The sequence below is a fragment of the Rhamphochromis longiceps genome, linkage group LG20 (genome assembly GCF_057381845.1).
Source record: "Rhamphochromis longiceps isolate RC_006_pf linkage group LG20, R_longiceps_female_GT1.1, whole genome shotgun sequence".
NCBI classification, from domain to species: domain Eukaryota; kingdom Metazoa; phylum Chordata; class Actinopteri; order Cichliformes; family Cichlidae; genus Rhamphochromis; species Rhamphochromis longiceps.
Genome location: NC_140576.1, coordinates 7,371,341 through 7,388,835, shown reverse-complemented (window position 1 = coordinate 7,388,835; position 17,495 = coordinate 7,371,341). Strand labels below are relative to the sequence as shown.

Genomic DNA, 17,495 nt, shown 5'->3' with positions numbered 1-17,495 from the left:
TCTGACTTTGACTCCAAATGACAAAAATCAAGTTTATTTGTTATATGCTCACACAAGAATACATATAAAACATTCTATTCTATGCCAACATTCTTCATAACAAGAAAAGCTTCTTACCCGAGTCATGGTGCAATGATTTTGTTTCTGTGAAATGCACCAAGTTGTTGGGTCTCATGATCGCAATGGAGCGGGCAGTGATTACAAGTCTTTGGAAGACATCAGGGTCTAGCTCTTTCCCTTCCCGGCTGCAACTATTCAGACACTGCACAGCATTGCTCAGCAAGGACTGGTCCTGAGGAGAACAGAGGGAGGGATAGTGGTTCGCGAGAGTATTAAGGTGTTTGGCTGTTAATGAAAATCAATACAACATTTTTCAGATTATAATGAGCTAAACATTGTATGAATTTGGCCTCTTTTATTACCTTGTGATTGTGGTAGGCAGTACGGCTTGTGTGCAGACTGGCAAGAAGCCCCTTTGTCTGCTGCTGCACACCTACAGGTGTTGGCATCGACAGAAGTAAAGTTGCCAACTCCAGTGCTGCAGCCTTGTTTTTCTCCTATAGAGTTGACATGAATTAAAAATGCATCCTGAACACAAGCATGTAGATAACAGGGATTCATTTATACAGAATTATGCTTTTAAAAGTCAATAAAAAAATTAAGTCTTCACAGGTTTACCTTTTCACTGGATGAACCAACTGCAAAACAGCTTTCCAAAGCTTCAAGGGAGCTGACCACCAACCTGAAATAGAGAAAGAACATCAATTCTGCATCTCCTGTGAATTATTCTTTAAATAACCAATCATACAGGGGGAAAAAGCACTATTATTCTGCTGCTACTCTAAACGCCAAACAAAATTGAGTGCAAGAATAAATGTCAGGGGAAAAATGTTTCTGTTGCTGCACAGGTGTGGAAATGGTGCATGGCATGTTCGGTTGCAGGCAAAGACAAACAAGCTGGCACACATGCACAAAACCATACAAACAAGCAGAGAAAAGGCAGTTACTAACCGGTCCAATGTTGATAAGGACTCAGTTTCACAACTTTTTATTGTAATTTTGGGAGCAAAAGAAAAAGAACAAAAATAAGTGTGAGGATCACGGAAAGAAACAAGTGGAAATAAATGATTCAGTTGAACAAAAGACACATGCAAGAAAAGATGATCACAAGAGCCATGCACTAAAACACACTAAAGAGAGCTCACTGCTACTGCTCAAATTTCAGGATTGTGTCCAACAACCCATACTACACAGCTGTATTCAATACATGCTTATAAAATGTAGTACGAGTTAAAATAATTTTTAAAAAACATCACATCTATGGTAATATATGTATTGCGCTTTTCACAAAATATACATCTTCACACAAAACTGAGGAAATGTAGATAAAACAATGTTTTAGAAAACATTTCGTTGTCAAGTGAATGGACCAAAAAACAGTTATGATGAAACACTGAACCCAACAAATCTACCGAGAGGTTTTATATAAAGGTACTAGAGATGGACCGATCCGATATTACGTATCGGTATCAGTCCGATACTGACCTAAATTACTGAATCGGATATCGGAGAAAAATAAAAAATGTAATCCGATCCATTAAATATCACGAAAGCATCTCACAAAACTTGCAACACGCCGTAACTCGCCTCAGAATGTTAGCACGTCGGAGCAGTATGCATCACGTGATAGAGCGGCTGTGACATGCGGGACCTGTCGGTGGTCTGGATAGCATGTGGAGCTTCGCTAGCAACCCGGCATTTCATCTCTGACAAAGTTATCCCCGAGAGAAGTAAAGCAAGTGTGTAAGTCCATCTCTGAATGTAAAGCATTCCTGCATTAAGCTTAACAAGCGACTGCCTCTTCTTGCTGCTACTTCAATCATGAAACTGCTTAATGATCAGCTGGTTGGCTTTTCTGTCGCGAGTACGTCTCTCTTGTTTGTTTTTGGCCCACTTTGCACCAGAAAGAGGAAACCAGCGGCTGAACAACAGCAGCACGTTTAAGCTTGATAAGCTGTTGTTAGAATTTATTTAATATTACTTTCTACTCGAGGATCTTTTTCTACGTAGCTGACGGCTGGTAACTGTGCAGGGGCGGATCTAGCAAAGTTTAGCCAGGGGGGCCGATAGGGCATGAACAGGGAAAAGGGGGCACAAAGACATACTTTTCTTTCTTATTCTCATTTAAAATGTCTAGCTTTTAGTAAATAATTATCTGACACCCAAAGTTTTAATTTGATGTAAAATGAATAGAAGTCAATTACTGTATATAGTAACTATTAAGTCTAATATATATACCCTAGTAAGCTATAGTACTTTTTCCTTTGGGAAGGTACCATCTGTGCAGTCTGCAATTTTGTTGAAGAAAGATGTTGAATCTATTTAATATTTCTTGAAAAATAATTCATTTCTGTGCATTTTTTTTTCACACTGCATCAAATTAAGGTTGATTACGTCGATTAAGCATCATGAGGTGGAGGGTGGTTCCCTATTTTTTATTTATTTATTTTTGTTGCTGGGAGCTGGAACCCTATTAGTAAGGTTGCTTAATATTTACGCTAAGCACTCTTTAAAATACCAGAATAGGGAGGATGGTGTAGGTTTGAGTTTATTAGATTGATCAGTATTGCTGAACTATGAAATATTTTTTTTTGCATACAGGTATAACAGAATAGCTTTAGTGTAGTTGTTGTTTTAAACTTGAGTATGAACTTATACAAAATGCAGCAAGATATTTAAAAAAAAACAGTTTTGTTGATTAAAAAACACTATATCGGATTCATATCGGTATCGGCAGATATCCAAATTTATGATATCGGTATCGGACATAAAAAAGTGGTATCGTGCCATCTCTAAAAGGTACTTAATAGATGATGGTCAACTTGCTCATCAGTTCATTAGGAGTGGTTTATTCAACCCTGGGGATAAAAAATGAATGCCAACAACTTGGGTTGACCTTTTCGCAGCCCAAATTGAAAAGCTCATACCTCTCTAATACAGTGCCACTAGTTGTTGTTGGGGTGGCTATGTCTCCATCAGAGGTCCCATTGCCCTGGTTGAGGCTGGGACTGCAGACATTGTTAACTGAGGCAGATGAGAAGTCTTCTGGTGGATCCTCAGGCCAGCCAAACTGCTCCTTGGTTTTTCCATAGATCTTAATTGAATCAAGCATGGTGACTCCAGCTGGGTCAACAGATGCTCCAACTTAAAAATTAGCAAGACAGTGTATTAGAAGATCTATCTAAACAGACTGAAGCATATGACCATATGACCAAATAATATGAACAGGTCAGCGCAAATTATTTAAACACGTGTATTGGAATATCAATACAGGCAACAAGAAAAACCATTAAGTAGTAAAAAAAAAAAAAACGTATAACCACTGCACAGTCTTGATCTTACTAAATATAGACAGCTTCTTGTCAGCCTGCAGGGCCTCCTCTCTCGTGAAGGGGAAGTCAAACCAGCGAGCTCTTGTCAGATTTATCTGCATGGTGCGTCCAAAGACCTCCACATAAGAAGGAGCCCTTTCAATGGCCTGGGTGCCCACCTGAACCCGCATACCTGTCATCACCATTGAACTGTTGTTGTTTACTGCCTCTACAGTGAACCCTCCAGGCTAGGATGAAGGAAAAGAGAAAGGAAAGCAAAAAGAAACATGACATTTGTTATTTTACATCTTTTTTTCTTGACTACAGCTGAAAAACATGTTTAGAATAGGTGTCTTCACTAGGGCTGGGCCATATTATACCGTTCACGGTAATACCGGTATAATGTTAGGCAACGATAGGAAAATGAAATATCGCGATAGAATGGGAGTAAAACGCGCATGCGCAGTGCCTTTGTTTTCATACGCACATGGCCGATTGTTGAGTGAAACAGATGAACCAGAATTGGTTTGTAAAAATGGTGCAACTTCCGTGATGTGGAACTGGTTTGGTGTTTGTCCGTCAGATACACGACAAAGCACATTTTTTTTGCAGAACATGCAAGCGGCCGTTGTTATTGTCATATTTGTCGGACTAAGATGCTCTTAAATCTGGGAGTAATCTGGGTCCTAAACTCCGTACGCTTCAGGTCAAACAACACTGCAGCATCACTTAGAGTTAAAAACTGTCTAAATTCTTTCATCTTTAATAAAACTATCAGCATTGCTGCTTTACCAGGTGTAACTATGAAGTTTAACTTCCAGGCATCCATGAAAACTAAAGTTATTACATTTAACGGAGTTAGACGTTAGCAGGAAGCTAGCGGAAGTTAGCTCGCTAGTTTCGCTAGTTACCTAAGCATGATATAGCATGTTCTGACTGAGAGATTTCTGAAAAAAATCAAACGTACAGTTCTGCTATCACTTCCAACATAAATGAAGACAGGAAACTAAACAGCAGTGACGTTTGTAGGGTTACTGAAGTTGGGCTAGCTGGTATATAATGATGTGCTACGTGATCGCTAGCGACACAGCTATGTTAGCATAACATAAACAGTGAAGCTGGAGGACGAACACTAACACTTTTCCACTTATAAAAGTTAACGTGAAGGTTCTTCATGGTTAGAGACAAATGCAATCGCATGGCAGGATGTTGTAAACGGACCAAACTTCAGTCAGGAGAACAACTGAGATAATCCATCCACAATATGAGGTTAGTCATTAATAGACTGCAACAACATGGGAATAGAGCAGCTGCCAGAGAATTCAACATTAATGAATCAATGGTACAGAAGTGGAGGAAGCAAGAAGAATGAGTTTAATAAAGTTTGATTTATCTGACTGCTTTGTTTCGCTTAATGTGCCTTATAATCCCGTGCACCTTATGGTCCGAAAAATACATACTGCACACTGCAGTTTAATGTTGCAAAGCACCTCTTTTTAACTTCAGTGGATATTATACATGGTTATGCTCAGGATATGTCAGCCCATTTCTACTGGAAATGCCTTTTGGTTAAACTTTCAGCAAGGAATTTGCATTTGCACTGTTACATTTTTATAAAGCTTTAATGTACATAAAAACCAGCTTCTTGTTTAAGTGAAAATAAATGGAAGGTTGTCTTTTTGCGCTAGTAATGTTGTGGAGTTGTATTTTGTCTCGCATCAATTATATCGTCGGTTATATCGTTATCGCAAATTTTCAAATATATATCGTGATAAATATTTTTGGCCATATCGCCCTGCTCTAGTCTTCACTGTTTTTATTTAAAGCAGGGTCACTTGGATTTAGACTGGACATATACTAATGTACTCTGGTATAGTAAACTGCACAAATGTAGATGGCAAAGACAGCAAAGTCTCAACACAAGTGATGGCAGATAACATTAAACTACATTTACATAAAATTTAATTAACAAAGATCCCTCTGCTGCACCATGGTTATCAACTCAAGCACTGCTGACGCAGCAATAACCTGCATTACAAGAGAGAAGCAGAGCAATGTTTTTACACCTTTTCTAACACAGAACATTAAGGTACAATGCCTCTACCTTTGTGTTGGCCACATACATCCCTGTGGAGTTGAGCCTGTGTTTGATCTGCTGTCCGTTGTAGACCTGCAGCAAGTCATTACCCCCAAACTCCACCTCTGTCAGTTGCTGGTTGTGTTCAAAGAAATCCACTGGGAATGTCACCTGACTGGAAGTCCGGGTGGCTTAAAGTAAAATCATTACATTCAAATTAGCTCCCCAAAATTTTAGATTAGTTGCTTTTATTATTGTGTATGTCTGGCTACATGGAGAATGAACACAAGAAACATGATCTGAAAATGTGAATGAATTACACTTTGAATTTTAAGAAAAATTTAAAATAAGCAAACTTAAATCAGAAAACATACGGGCATTTATGGAAAAGGTTACAAATCTGTGTCATCAGTAACATATCAGCAAATATTAAGTAAGCAATAAACAGGTTAGTACAAGCTGTTCATTCATCATACATAACTGGCATTTACAAAATAACCCTTGTCCACAAACTTACTGGCAGCAGCGGCCTTGCGCTTGCGGACTGGCTTCATGATGCTTATGCCACAGCTGGGCTGCAATGAGGGCTGGAGCCAGTAGGAGGTGTTGTCCACATTTGCCATGTAGATTCGCAAGCTGCCATCCTCACATAGAAGAATCATGGTAGTGCGCTGCTGCTCATTACTGGCAGTGTGTCGGATAGCTACCATATCTTGAATCTGACAGAAACCGACAAATAAATGTTAACCTTAGAAAACAGTAAAATTAGGTAAACTCATGGGAAATAACTTTGCTTAGTAAACAAGACAACCGGAAAAGCTTTGTGTTTATACAGTTCTGTACTCCAAAATGGAATTTCCTTTTTTTCCTCCAATTACTGTTTTCATGGTATCCTAACCAGTTTCATGTCACAATAGTAAATGGTATTTACCTTAGCTTTGGCTGGCAGGGTTTTAATCTCTTGGATGAGGAAGGTGTCAGGTTTGACCATGATAACCAGAGGTATGCCTGTTGTCTGTTGCACACAGCACACAAGGCCTGGATGGTTCATGACCTCAGACCACTGGCACAGTGCAGGAGACATCTTACTGCTGCCACCATTGGAGCTTTAAAGACAAAATGGGAAAAAAAATATTTCTGTTCATAATTTTCTTTTCCAGTTACGATTATATTTGATAGGCTTTTACAGACTATTTTATTGTGTTACCCTTTCACATTGATGGCAAAGAGCCTCTGCACATCAGTTGTGCTGCGGCTCACTGTGGCAGCGAATGACTTCCCCTGGCTGTAGCTGAAGAAAAGCATCTGAAGGACATGGGAGTAATAGACAGAAACACCACCGCCAGCTACCTGTCCATTGCTATCCTGTGTTTACAAAGAAAGAATTTACCTCAAAACTGCTTTCTTTAATGTAGTTTCAAAAACACCTGAACACTGAATAAAGGTATGATGTACACATCAACCAAACATTCCCCCAAAAGAAATGAGAGCTGGAAAGTATGACAGAAATACTGTAGACCAGGGGTGTCAAACTCATTTTACATCGTGGGCCACATGCAGCCCACTTTGACTTTAAGCAGGCCGGACCAGTGAAACTCCCCTTTTTAGAATAGAGTAGAATAGCCTTTATTGTCATTGTACAGAGTACAACGAAATTGGTCAGTGTAAAGAAGTTACAAAATTAGCCTGTAGTTAGCCTTTAATTAGCCTGTAGCCCCCACCCCTGATAATTCTATAGCAGAAAGTGAAAAACAGAAACATTTCTATTTTTCACAAAGTTACAGAGGTTTTATTAGAGACATAGCTAAGCATTTTTTGTACTCTGGCATGATTTGGCACACCACTAAACTTGCTGCTTTTGGAACTTCTGCCCCCTTTTCCTTTTTTCACATAATGGTCTGATCGCAGTCTGTCTTTGCATGTGATTAGCAGCATGGTGTGCCCATCAAAATAAAGTCCCACCCCTGCTTGCATGGATTCTCAGCAGGGCTGAAGATTTAGCTCCCCCATGCTGACGAGCCATTAATAACTGACGTATGAAAATACCTTGCAGGCCAGATATAATTGTATTGTGGGCCGAATGTGGCCCGAAGGTCGTACATTTGACACCCCTGTTGGAGACCATTAAGACAGCAACCTTGTCACAACATCAACTCATGTCAAATCCTAGTTACCTTCAAGTCTTCGTGGGTTATCTCCAATACATTTGTAACATAAAAAGGGCCATGCTGAGCACTGCTAGATTCATCCATGACCTGGGTGTACATGTAACCTGCTGATGACATGATGACAATAATGTTCTTCCCCTCTTCATTGAAAAGGAATGTAGCATCACGAATCTTGGAACTTGGGAGCAGGAAATAGTACATTGGACTCAGGGCATCCACTGACAAGTCATAGATCTGTTTTCCAAAGGGAACAAGCATTAAAAGGCAGTATTAAGCAATCTTTTGTTTTCCTAGGGCAGAAAGGTATATGTATAGTATCTATGGTTGTTTTCATAAAGAAATTGCAGAAACAAAATCAATTATGTTGCTTTAAGTGCAAAATATGTTTATTATTTTAATATATACCTTGACAAAGTCAGCAGTGATGATGGCAAGTTCAGTCTGTGAGCCTGGTAACCAGATAGCTTTGATGATAAAGTTGCCAGTGGCCAGTTGTGGATGCAACACCAGGTGGTCAGACACAGAACCTGTGCTGCTGAAAGTTAGTACATGGCAGTCCTGGGAAGAGATGAATGGAAAAAAAAACAAGATAGTTAAATTTAACGAATTCCTACAGCAACTGTTCTTTTGACTCTACAAGTTGTTTTACAAGAAGCAGCTCGTTTCTGACCTTAAGGCCACACACAGCCAGGTAGTCTTCATTACAGGGATTTCCTGTAAGACTAAGGACAGTGAATGGGACTGGGGCTGAAGCCAAACGGGTCAGTGTCAACTTCCTTTTGCTTGAGTCAGCTTGTTTCAGGAGAGTAGACAGCTGAAGGACTGTTATCTGCCAGATAGGAAATGGAGAAAAAGTCAGGTTGAGACATTTTAACAGTGAAAACACAGATTTCCCTATCTGTTCTTATTTCATAGTTTGCAAAGTATCTTGATAACATACCAAACAACTTAAAGAAAACTTAAAGAAAAAAGTCAAAGAGAAAAAACACAATAACAATGCATATATTTTAAATAAGAATTCAATGAAAGCCCTTCTAATTGGACAAAGGAACTTAAATTGTTTAGTTTACCTTCCCCTTTTCATGGCTGACTGCCAGGTGCTGACGCCGTCCATGGGGGGAAGACAGAACACACATGGCAACACGGCGCAGGACATGTGCACTGATGAGCTGGCGTATAGTTTGCCCCTGGTCACCGCTGTAGTTCATTCGCACATTCTCAAAAGCTCCTTCCTGGGAGCCAAGTGTGGGGACCTGAAGGGAAAAAGTAGCCGTTAACAATGAAATGCAGCAGGTAAATAATAGAATTCTATTTTAATTAAGTTTTAATAACTTATCAATGAATTAAGTGTTTTACTGGAACAGGCAATCTATTTGGGTCATGATACCATTAACTGGTCCGTCATCTCCACAATTTTGTCCTGAGTATGCAGTTCATTGAGGGCTTGCTGTGCCCGGCTGCTGCTTCCCACTGCTGATGCTTGCTGGAAGTTGGTCTGGATAGCTTCCATGAGAAACATGAGCATTTCCAGTATGACTGCAGCAGTAGATGACCCCATCTAGCATGATAAAAGAGGGGCAAAAACATAAGTCTCACAACATCTTTTCACATAAAAAAGAAGAACTCTTAACGGTTTTAGGAGATGACAGATAAAAATAAATTAATATGTTCTCTCTAACCACTTGTGCTAGCAGCTCTTCTTGACAGCCTTCAATGCTCTTGCACACGCTGCTCTTCTTAGGTCTGTCTTCATCACTGGATTTGCCATCACAGATGGTGACCTTGCCCTTGTCAGACGGTGAGGAATTTTGGTGGCGAATAGCACTCTCAGGAATACGCAGCTCACTCTGGAAAGCTGAAGACTCTTTAAGAGTAGAGCCCATGCCGCTGCTGGGACTGCGTTTGACCAGGGCCTGTGAATGATGCAACACACAAAGTAAGAAGTGGAGAAAGTTGATATTAATATAAATGTATACTTAAATGATTCTTTATGCTCCCCTTTATGCATTGTAAATGTCAACCGATAATACGTATAAGTGCAGAAGTGGAACAAACATTTATAAAAAAGTGAACCAAACTGTTATGAGCAAATGTTATCACAACACTGATAGTGAGGAAAACATCGCATTAACAAAACAAAACAAAAAAGCTAAAAGCCTATCGTACTTATTACGCCGTAAACTAAAGGTAAGATGTAATTGATGGCTTGCTCATCACATGCACATAAAAAAATAAAAAAAATTTGTTAAAGTCCGTGTAAAGTGGTTACAAACATGTTTGTCACATCATAAAAAATATTTTATAAACCACACAGATAAAAAATATTATACGACACCTACAAAATTCAGTAAAAGATGGTTCAAAGACTTTTATATTTATACAAAGTAAACCTTGAATTATCTCTTTACACGGACTTTAAGATTAACTAGGGAAGCTGACCTGTTCAGTACACAAAAAGTTGACAAAAAGACATTCCTAACATGATTTTGCTCATTTTCTGGCCAAATGTGTGGGCTAGCTATAACCCTAATCAAATGAAATGACTGGATGGAGGTCAATGGGGGAATGACTTGCAAGCTAAAGTTACCGCTGTTGTTCTCTTCCCATGATGACCTGAGGTATTCGGTCTCACCTGGCAGCTGCCATCCTCTTTGGCACCGCAGTCACAGAAGAAAGAGCCATATTTGGCATAGGAGATCTCATGGTCTTTGTGACAGACCTTGGCGCACACTGTGCACACACCTACCCCATCCACCATCTTACAGGTGTGACAGTGGTACCTGCAGAATGAAAAGTATAGGCAATACTATATATAGCATGGCACATCACATCATGTGAGAAACTAAAGAATGACACTGTATTTCTCCATGTCTAAATGGATATATCACAAGAGAAGGCTATTTGATCATGCTACCACCTAAATATTCCCAGATAAATTAATTAAAAATTACTCATATTCCAGAGCTAACCAAGGAGATTATTTTCCAGAAGATTAACTCAGCTCAGACAAGCTTTAAATATGTTGCTGCCCGGTTAGATTTACACACCACAGAGGCTCTAGATGAATTAAGGCATTTTTAACCTTTTATAGCTGCCCTCTGTATCCTTAAATATTCACAGCAAGTCAAAAAACAAATAAAAATTCACATAGAAAATATTACATGTTGCTAACACACTGTTACTTTTTCCAGGTACATAACACTAATTACATTACAAATGTTACAAATGTATGCAATTTTGTCTTCCATCGTAATTCAGCAGTGTGGAGTCCTCCCGTTTCCACAGATTCGAGAAATACCATCAGCTTTTCTGATTCATAAAGGCAATCTACTAAATATATGAGTTTCTGTTTTTTGTTTATTCTTAGTAAAAAATGAATAATAACAAATGAAATAATCAAACGTGTACTGTATGACAAATCCATTTTTAGGTGTAATGCGGATGTATTTGGAACCAAAGGCTGCACTTAAGATTAGAACAAAATCACAATAAACAAACTTTTCTTTACCAGTGCTGGTTCATGAATTCCTTCTGAGTGATGGTAAAAGTGCAAAGTTTGTTGCAAAGTGAGTCTTCATCCTGTCAAACAATGACATACATGTTAAAAAGGATTGTTTCATATAGCAAACTGACAGAGATAAAAGCTAAGCCCAAAAACAGCACTGATGTATGTCTGTAAGTCCATACACACAGAGACAGACGAGAATAAAAGAACAACTTCTTACAGAGTCCTCTGCCTGGGAATCATCCTCCTCTACTACAAGTTCCTCCACCCAGTCTGAGTCTACTTCCATGGCCTTTTCCTCTCCCTCCATCAGCACTGCTGAGTTGCCTTGACCGCTGCTTTGACGCAAAGCGTTCATCACATCAGCTAGATAGGAGATGATGTGACATGAGCATTCCAGCATGCTGGCATGCTGAAATCAAAGAAGAAGTGCATATCAGTTGATATTTAGATATGTTAATATCTGAACTGCAGGGGACACATTTTGGGCCATTTTTCAAAATGTAATATATCACAGAAAAATACTTTGGCAAATTGGTACTTTTACAGTGTTTTCCTTTAATTGCCTAAAGCCAGTTTCATTATCATTCATTCTGATTGTCCAATATGGGGTATGAGAAGCACACAGACAACCAGAGGACATGATGTACAACTATGTGGTAGTAAATTCATAATCAAATCAGAATAGTATGATTTACACTTGATTTTAACCTTGAAGAGATTTTACATTTTCTTAATATAAAATGTAACAAAGAAGGACATCCTTTCTTTTTCCACAGAGAAAGTCCACAGATTGCAATACACTCCCAAAACAAAGAATACGTAAGGTCTTTAACCTTTAGAGAGGTGACGATATTATTCTCAAATAACAAGGCTGATCATAGGTCTACAACAAGTGTGGCATAATTAAAATCTCATTCTGTGGAAATGTCCAAAATTCACTTCAGTGTGTGAAAAACCCACCTTTCCATGAGACAAGTTTGTGCTCACTTTTTCCACGACATTCTTCTGTGTTAAATACTTTTTGCTGCAAAACAAAAAATAAGCTTTTAGGTCACAAGTTCTCCATTTAAATTTCTACCTAGATTTATACTCCCACACTGAATCTACAGAGAGCTTTCACTATAACATGTAATAACACAGCCAAAATGCTACTTGAGGCTCAGATTTCTGTGCTACTGAGCTAAATTTATTTGAATACTCCTACCAATGGAAATTGAACAACATCAGATTTAAGCTTAAATAATTAAAAAGAAATACAGTTACAAAAAGAAGATGACATTGCAATCAGCAGGAAAACCAATCAGACATGTGGAGATGTGTACATAAAGCCACACCCTAGGGTGTAGTTGCTGTCATAGCTGCTGGATAGATTCGTAGCAGAAGTATAAATTGAGCTTAAACCAAGCATTTTTTCCTAGCGAGTTTGGCTGTAGCAACTATATAATTCCACCCTTTAGATTTCTTTAGTGATGCGACTGAAACTTAGATCTCCATGCCTGTAAAATTCATTTCTTACCATCTAGTCAGCCAGTCTATAGCTGCCCTGTGCAGCTGGAGGTGGCCTGCACCCTGTCCCGCACTGGCAAGTGTGGCCATGATGACCATGAGCTCAGGAAAACCTGTTCCATCACCATTGGCCAGCATGTCTGTTGCCATGGGAATAAGTGTGCTGAGGAGTACAGTGCACACTCCTTCGCCCACCTGGCTATTGTCACGCACAATATGAGTGGTTAGCAGCTGCAGAAGCTGTCTGTTTTCCTGCACAATTTCCAGTTGTTCTGAGTCCTTTGGTGGGGTAGCAGTCATACGTGTCAGCCAGGACTGCAGACGAGAGGGCTCCACACAGGCCAGCTGGGCCAAAGAGCCACACAGGCCTAACAGGCTTGGGTTTGGGTTCTTCTCCGCTGGAGAAAAATGCATGATGAAACTTAGAGGGATCTACTCCAGCTTTAGCTCAAAGAGCTCTGCCTTGAAAAGCTTGAATATAACCAAACTTGGACAGTATAGTTTTAAAATTATTACAGACTTACTGAGCTGGAAAAGCTTGGTGAAGAATTTCAGCACTCTGTTACAAAACTTTGGAGACAGGTTTTCATTGGCCGTTGCCATCATAATTTGGACAAGCTCACCACTGAAAAAGAAGAAACCCAAAATATGTGAGGTGACTGAATGAATGAGAAGCCAGATTGTGTCATCAGCAGAGACAATACCTGAATGAAAAGAATTCTTCCATTGCCTTTCGGACCTGACTGCTTTCAAGTTGTTTTTCAAGGTACTGAAGGCATTCCTCAAGGATGGACTCATCCAAACCACTAAGTAATATTAAAAAAAAAAAAAAATGGGATAGATAAATGTTGAAGAGCAGCCCACAAAACAAACAAACAAACAAACAAAAAAAAGCATAAAAAGTAATGTTTTGATTGAATTTTAATATTTAACATGGTTCATTAAAGGTTAATGAAATCTGATACATATTAAAAATACCTGTTGGGATCTGAGTGATTGGCAATAATGTTGTAACATCCGGTCACCAAACGCTCGTAGATGCGGGCTAGAAAGGCCTCAGACTCTGATGGGCCAAGGATGCGCTCCAGTGAAGTGGTGCTGATCTCAGCTACACTCTCCGTGCTGCTCTCCAAGAGCAGAGGCAGCAGGGTGCTCACAACCTGTGAGGGGTTCAGCTCCTCAGTACTGAAGAGACAATAATGCAGCATTATTCACAAGACAATAACAGGTTTTTCGTGAGTAAAAACTATGCATGCAAAAGAGTTTATCAGTAGACGTTTTTTTAACTTACACAATGAGGTCTCCAATCAGGCGAACCAGTGAGAGAAGGATGTGTTTAAGAGAAGAGGCCAGAGGCAAGGACTGACAACTCAGTGTGCCCAGGTGAGCTGCTTGGATGGCACTGATGTAGCTCTCTGATGGAATGGTATCATTTGCAAATGCATTGCGCTGAAAAGATACCACCAGTTTTGTTATTTATGGTGTGGGAAAATACAGGCAAAAGCCAAGTCTTCAATGTTTTTTAAAATTATGCCATGTGTAACAAATGTTTTAATAATTTCCAACTTTAACCACATACCCATGAGCCAATGTTGGGAAATTCAGTGGTGTGGACACCATTCCAAGACTCACAAACTGTCTGCACAGCTGTTGGCAAGTTCTGCATAATATTATGACCTGTAGAAATTTAAAGTCTTGTTAGACCACTGCATAAAAGCTATTAAAGTAATCATATTCACTGCATTGTAAAATATTATTTTTCAGTATTTCATTTGGATACCAAGTATGTTGGCCTTGCATCGGGTGGAACCTATGGCCAGAACTGCAGCATAACCTTGGAGCTTGGCATCGGTCAGTTTGTTCTCCCCTTCCTCTGGGATGTTCATTAATAGGTAAGATCTGTTCAAGACAAGTTTCGTTTAATGATTAGATCAGGATGAGTTGTCATAAAGAACATCATCCACAAGTCTTATTTCTTAGACATGAAGTAGGCTACATTCCAAATCTAAACAAATAATTAGAAAAACTATCAAAGGATTTAGAAATATTTAAAAACATGTTATGATATATAAATTAAAGAAGGAATATTTAAGGTTCCTTAAGTTGTATTCCTTAAATTGAAGCACACATGCATTCTGAAGGTAACGGAGGGGTTTTGTTTTTTGGGGGTTTTTTTTACTAAAGCTTTCACTAAAACTAAACTTTAAAAACAGCTTACATTAGCAATTACAGTCAATTCTAAATAAATTCAACATTTAAATATCCACATGCCAGTGGTGTTAGAATACTGATAAACTGTAAAAGATATATAAAGTAACAGATATATGGATACTAGAATTATGTAGCGTGCATGTAGTAGATGTGTGCTTTGCAAAATGTTGGCTTTGACGAATATGGTGGAATTAAAAATAATAATAATAATAATAATAGTAATAATTTAAATGTAACTTAAGTCACCAAAGCTATGACCTCTGGATTTTGTCAATATTTTGAGTATCTGTAACCAAAGAACTGGCCATGTGATTGGCCACATGATCATGTGATCTATCAAGCATTTCAATCACATTATTGCATTCCAGTCTACTAGATATAACAAGAGCTTATAACAACATTACCCTCTCACCTTGTGAAAGCTGAGTAAATGTCAGTGAGCTGTAGTGTGGCAGGCAGCAGATTTTTTGCGATCTCAGAGGATTTGTGGGTGTCAGCCTCAATGGCAACCTTGGACAAATGCTCATCTAAAGAAACCTGAATTTTAGAGATGACTGCATCCAGCGTATAGATGGCTTGTAGAGAGGGCAACTGATGAAGTGGTAGGATGACATGTGGGTCTACACTTGAGAATGTGGAAATCTGCAACAAAATAAAGTTGTCAGGAGGTGTCAATTGATTTCAAAACTCTGAACACCACCAACACAAGTTACTAATGTATCTGTCGTAACCATTACCTGTCTGGCAATGTACTCTTCTGCTAGCTCCACATCGTATTTCACAGTGCTGCATTTAGCAGCAGTCACTTCAACCAGAGAAGCAGCTTGGTCTGTTTTCATTCCTTGCTTTACCAAGTGTTCCTGTGAGTGATGACACACAAAAAACACCCATCAAAGACTTGAAATTGCAGAAATAATACAAAATATAAATTTTTCTGAAAAAGCAAACAATTTCCAGACCCCCCCCCCCTATGAATTAATCAAGTACATTATTCTAAGGTTTGACCAACAACAACAAACCCATCACACTGATAATACATTTGTAGGACTTTCAAGCATCAACTGACCTTGATCCAGTTTACATACGTAGCTACGCGGAGACGTGATGACCATCGCAGTGTGTGTAGGATGTCGCTCTCACTGGGGTCACTGCAGCCAGTCTTTAGCTGCTCCATGAAGCCTTTGGAAGGTGGTAAAACGCCAAGGATCCTCCACAGTATCAGGAAGTAGTACTGAAGGGAGCAGGCCTCCTGTATGGGGCCCAACAGTTTGCTGCCATTAAGCTAGTATCATTATGTATACAAGTCTCTAATGTTTCAGAAACTGAAGCTTAGCTCTTCAAATTACTTACACAACATATAGCAGTTTAGAATAACATTTATTGTAGGTCCTGCCTTACTGCAGTGATGATATTAACTTTGTTTTTGGCCAATATTGTTAGCATGTGTTTATCTTTTTTTTTTGTCTCTAGAATTGCAGATAAACATTTCCAATGTGGCTTATTCTTGTTTATTTTGTTTTATTCTTATTGGTCTATTTTCAAAAATGTAATATGCATTTTCCTCTATCACCTGAACCAACTAAACCAGTCACTGAAGTCAACAGTAGCAGTGAACAATTAGAAAAAGGACTGCATCATTATAGAAAGGGTTTTTATATCACGTTTCTGTTTGCAGATCAATTTCTAAGTTAACCAGAAAGACGCACCAAAACACAAGCCCTGCAGCACGTGGGTGTTTAATGCCTTTTAGATAAACCACTAAAGCCATATGCTCAGTGGGCTTATTTCAGCTGTTCTATTTCTTCATTTGGTGCTCTCACCATAGGAGTGATGGACTTGTTCTCTTGTCTTCTTGCTGTGTCAAACTGAGAGCCTGCAGCCAGGAGTGAGATGAGCCATATATACAGCTCATCATATTTCACTGCTCCATTAAAAAGCTTTGGAAAGACCTATGAGGACATGTTTAACAGTTAGGCATGGCAATAATTTTAATATTGTGATAAAATATTGTGATTAAAAACAGAAATACTGGTATTTACTAGGGGTGCAACGATACACAAAATTCACGGTTCGGTTCGATACTTTGGTGTCACGGTTCGATGTTTTTTCGATGCAAAAGATGTTCATGCCTTTTTAATTTGTCATTTATTAAAATTATAAATATATATTTTAACTCAAAAGTACAGTTTTTAAATTTACTGTTGCAGAAACAACAAAATAATTAAAAAAGAAATCTATCTGATCAAGAAATCACTCATCTTTGGAAATGAGAGTTTATTACAGAGAAATGGCTCTTTCCAAAATAAAAGCTATACTATACGCTTCTTCTGGGCTATATTCTCAGCAGCATATTAAACATATCAGGTCCCCATAAGGAGAATCATGTGCTAACGGCTGTCTAAATGACTCGGGTAAAGTTTGTAGCATGCGTGCTTGTTGTTTTTGTCTGCTTCCACTTGTCTTTGCACTAGGATGATGTCGGCGCAAATGTGCAGTCAAATTCATTGTGTTACCACTAGTGCTGTCAGCGTTAATCTCGTTAAAATGACATTAACGCCATAACGCGGCAAATCTCCATTAATGAGTTACCGCGGATCGCCCCGTGTGTGGGGCTGGATGGCGTCAACACGTTAACGAGCTAACGCACGCACTAG

The 17,495-nt window shown here is 38.9% G+C and overlaps 1 protein-coding gene across 8 annotated transcripts in view; it reads right to left on the bottom strand.

Moving 5' to 3' along the window:
• The window catches only part of ubr4 (ubiquitin protein ligase E3 component n-recognin 4), a 58,886-nt gene that overhangs the window by 25,496 nt on the left and 15,895 nt on the right, over positions 1 to 17,495 (bottom strand). For 4 of the 8 annotated variants that reach the window (XM_085394662.1, XM_085394669.1, XM_085394663.1 and 1 more), the window contains 31 exons: positions 16,662 to 16,790; positions 15,908 to 16,090; positions 15,579 to 15,701; positions 15,254 to 15,483; positions 14,411 to 14,529; positions 14,210 to 14,307; positions 13,922 to 14,079; positions 13,609 to 13,815; positions 13,335 to 13,436; positions 13,155 to 13,255; positions 12,641 to 13,028; positions 12,085 to 12,148; positions 11,342 to 11,533; positions 11,125 to 11,195; positions 10,204 to 10,396; positions 9,296 to 9,529; positions 9,004 to 9,174; positions 8,687 to 8,869; positions 8,287 to 8,445; positions 8,022 to 8,174; positions 7,623 to 7,850; positions 6,656 to 6,813; positions 6,380 to 6,554; positions 5,966 to 6,167; positions 5,476 to 5,639; positions 3,403 to 3,619; positions 2,988 to 3,204; positions 1,012 to 1,044; positions 679 to 742; positions 423 to 557; positions 118 to 292 (listed from right to left, as the gene is read on the bottom strand). In XM_085394662.1, the coding sequence (XP_085250788.1) occupies positions 118 to 292; positions 423 to 557; positions 679 to 742; positions 1,012 to 1,044; positions 2,988 to 3,204; positions 3,403 to 3,619; positions 5,476 to 5,639; positions 5,966 to 6,167; positions 6,380 to 6,554; positions 6,656 to 6,813; positions 7,623 to 7,850; positions 8,022 to 8,174; positions 8,287 to 8,445; positions 8,687 to 8,869; positions 9,004 to 9,174; positions 9,296 to 9,529; positions 10,204 to 10,396; positions 11,125 to 11,195; positions 11,342 to 11,533; positions 12,085 to 12,148; positions 12,641 to 13,028; positions 13,155 to 13,255; positions 13,335 to 13,436; positions 13,609 to 13,815; positions 13,922 to 14,079; positions 14,210 to 14,307; positions 14,411 to 14,529; positions 15,254 to 15,483; positions 15,579 to 15,701; positions 15,908 to 16,090; positions 16,662 to 16,790 (5,026 nt within the window). The remainder of the gene's footprint in view (positions 1 to 117; positions 293 to 422; positions 558 to 678; positions 743 to 1,011; positions 1,045 to 2,987; positions 3,205 to 3,402; positions 3,620 to 5,475; positions 5,640 to 5,965; positions 6,168 to 6,379; positions 6,555 to 6,655; positions 6,814 to 7,622; positions 7,851 to 8,021; positions 8,175 to 8,286; positions 8,446 to 8,686; positions 8,870 to 9,003; positions 9,175 to 9,295; positions 9,530 to 10,203; positions 10,397 to 11,124; positions 11,196 to 11,341; positions 11,534 to 12,084; positions 12,149 to 12,640; positions 13,029 to 13,154; positions 13,256 to 13,334; positions 13,437 to 13,608; positions 13,816 to 13,921; positions 14,080 to 14,209; positions 14,308 to 14,410; positions 14,530 to 15,253; positions 15,484 to 15,578; positions 15,702 to 15,907; positions 16,091 to 16,661; positions 16,791 to 17,495) is intronic. The other 4 variants (XM_085394667.1, XM_085394668.1, XM_085394664.1 and 1 more) reach the window with 3 other exon arrangements.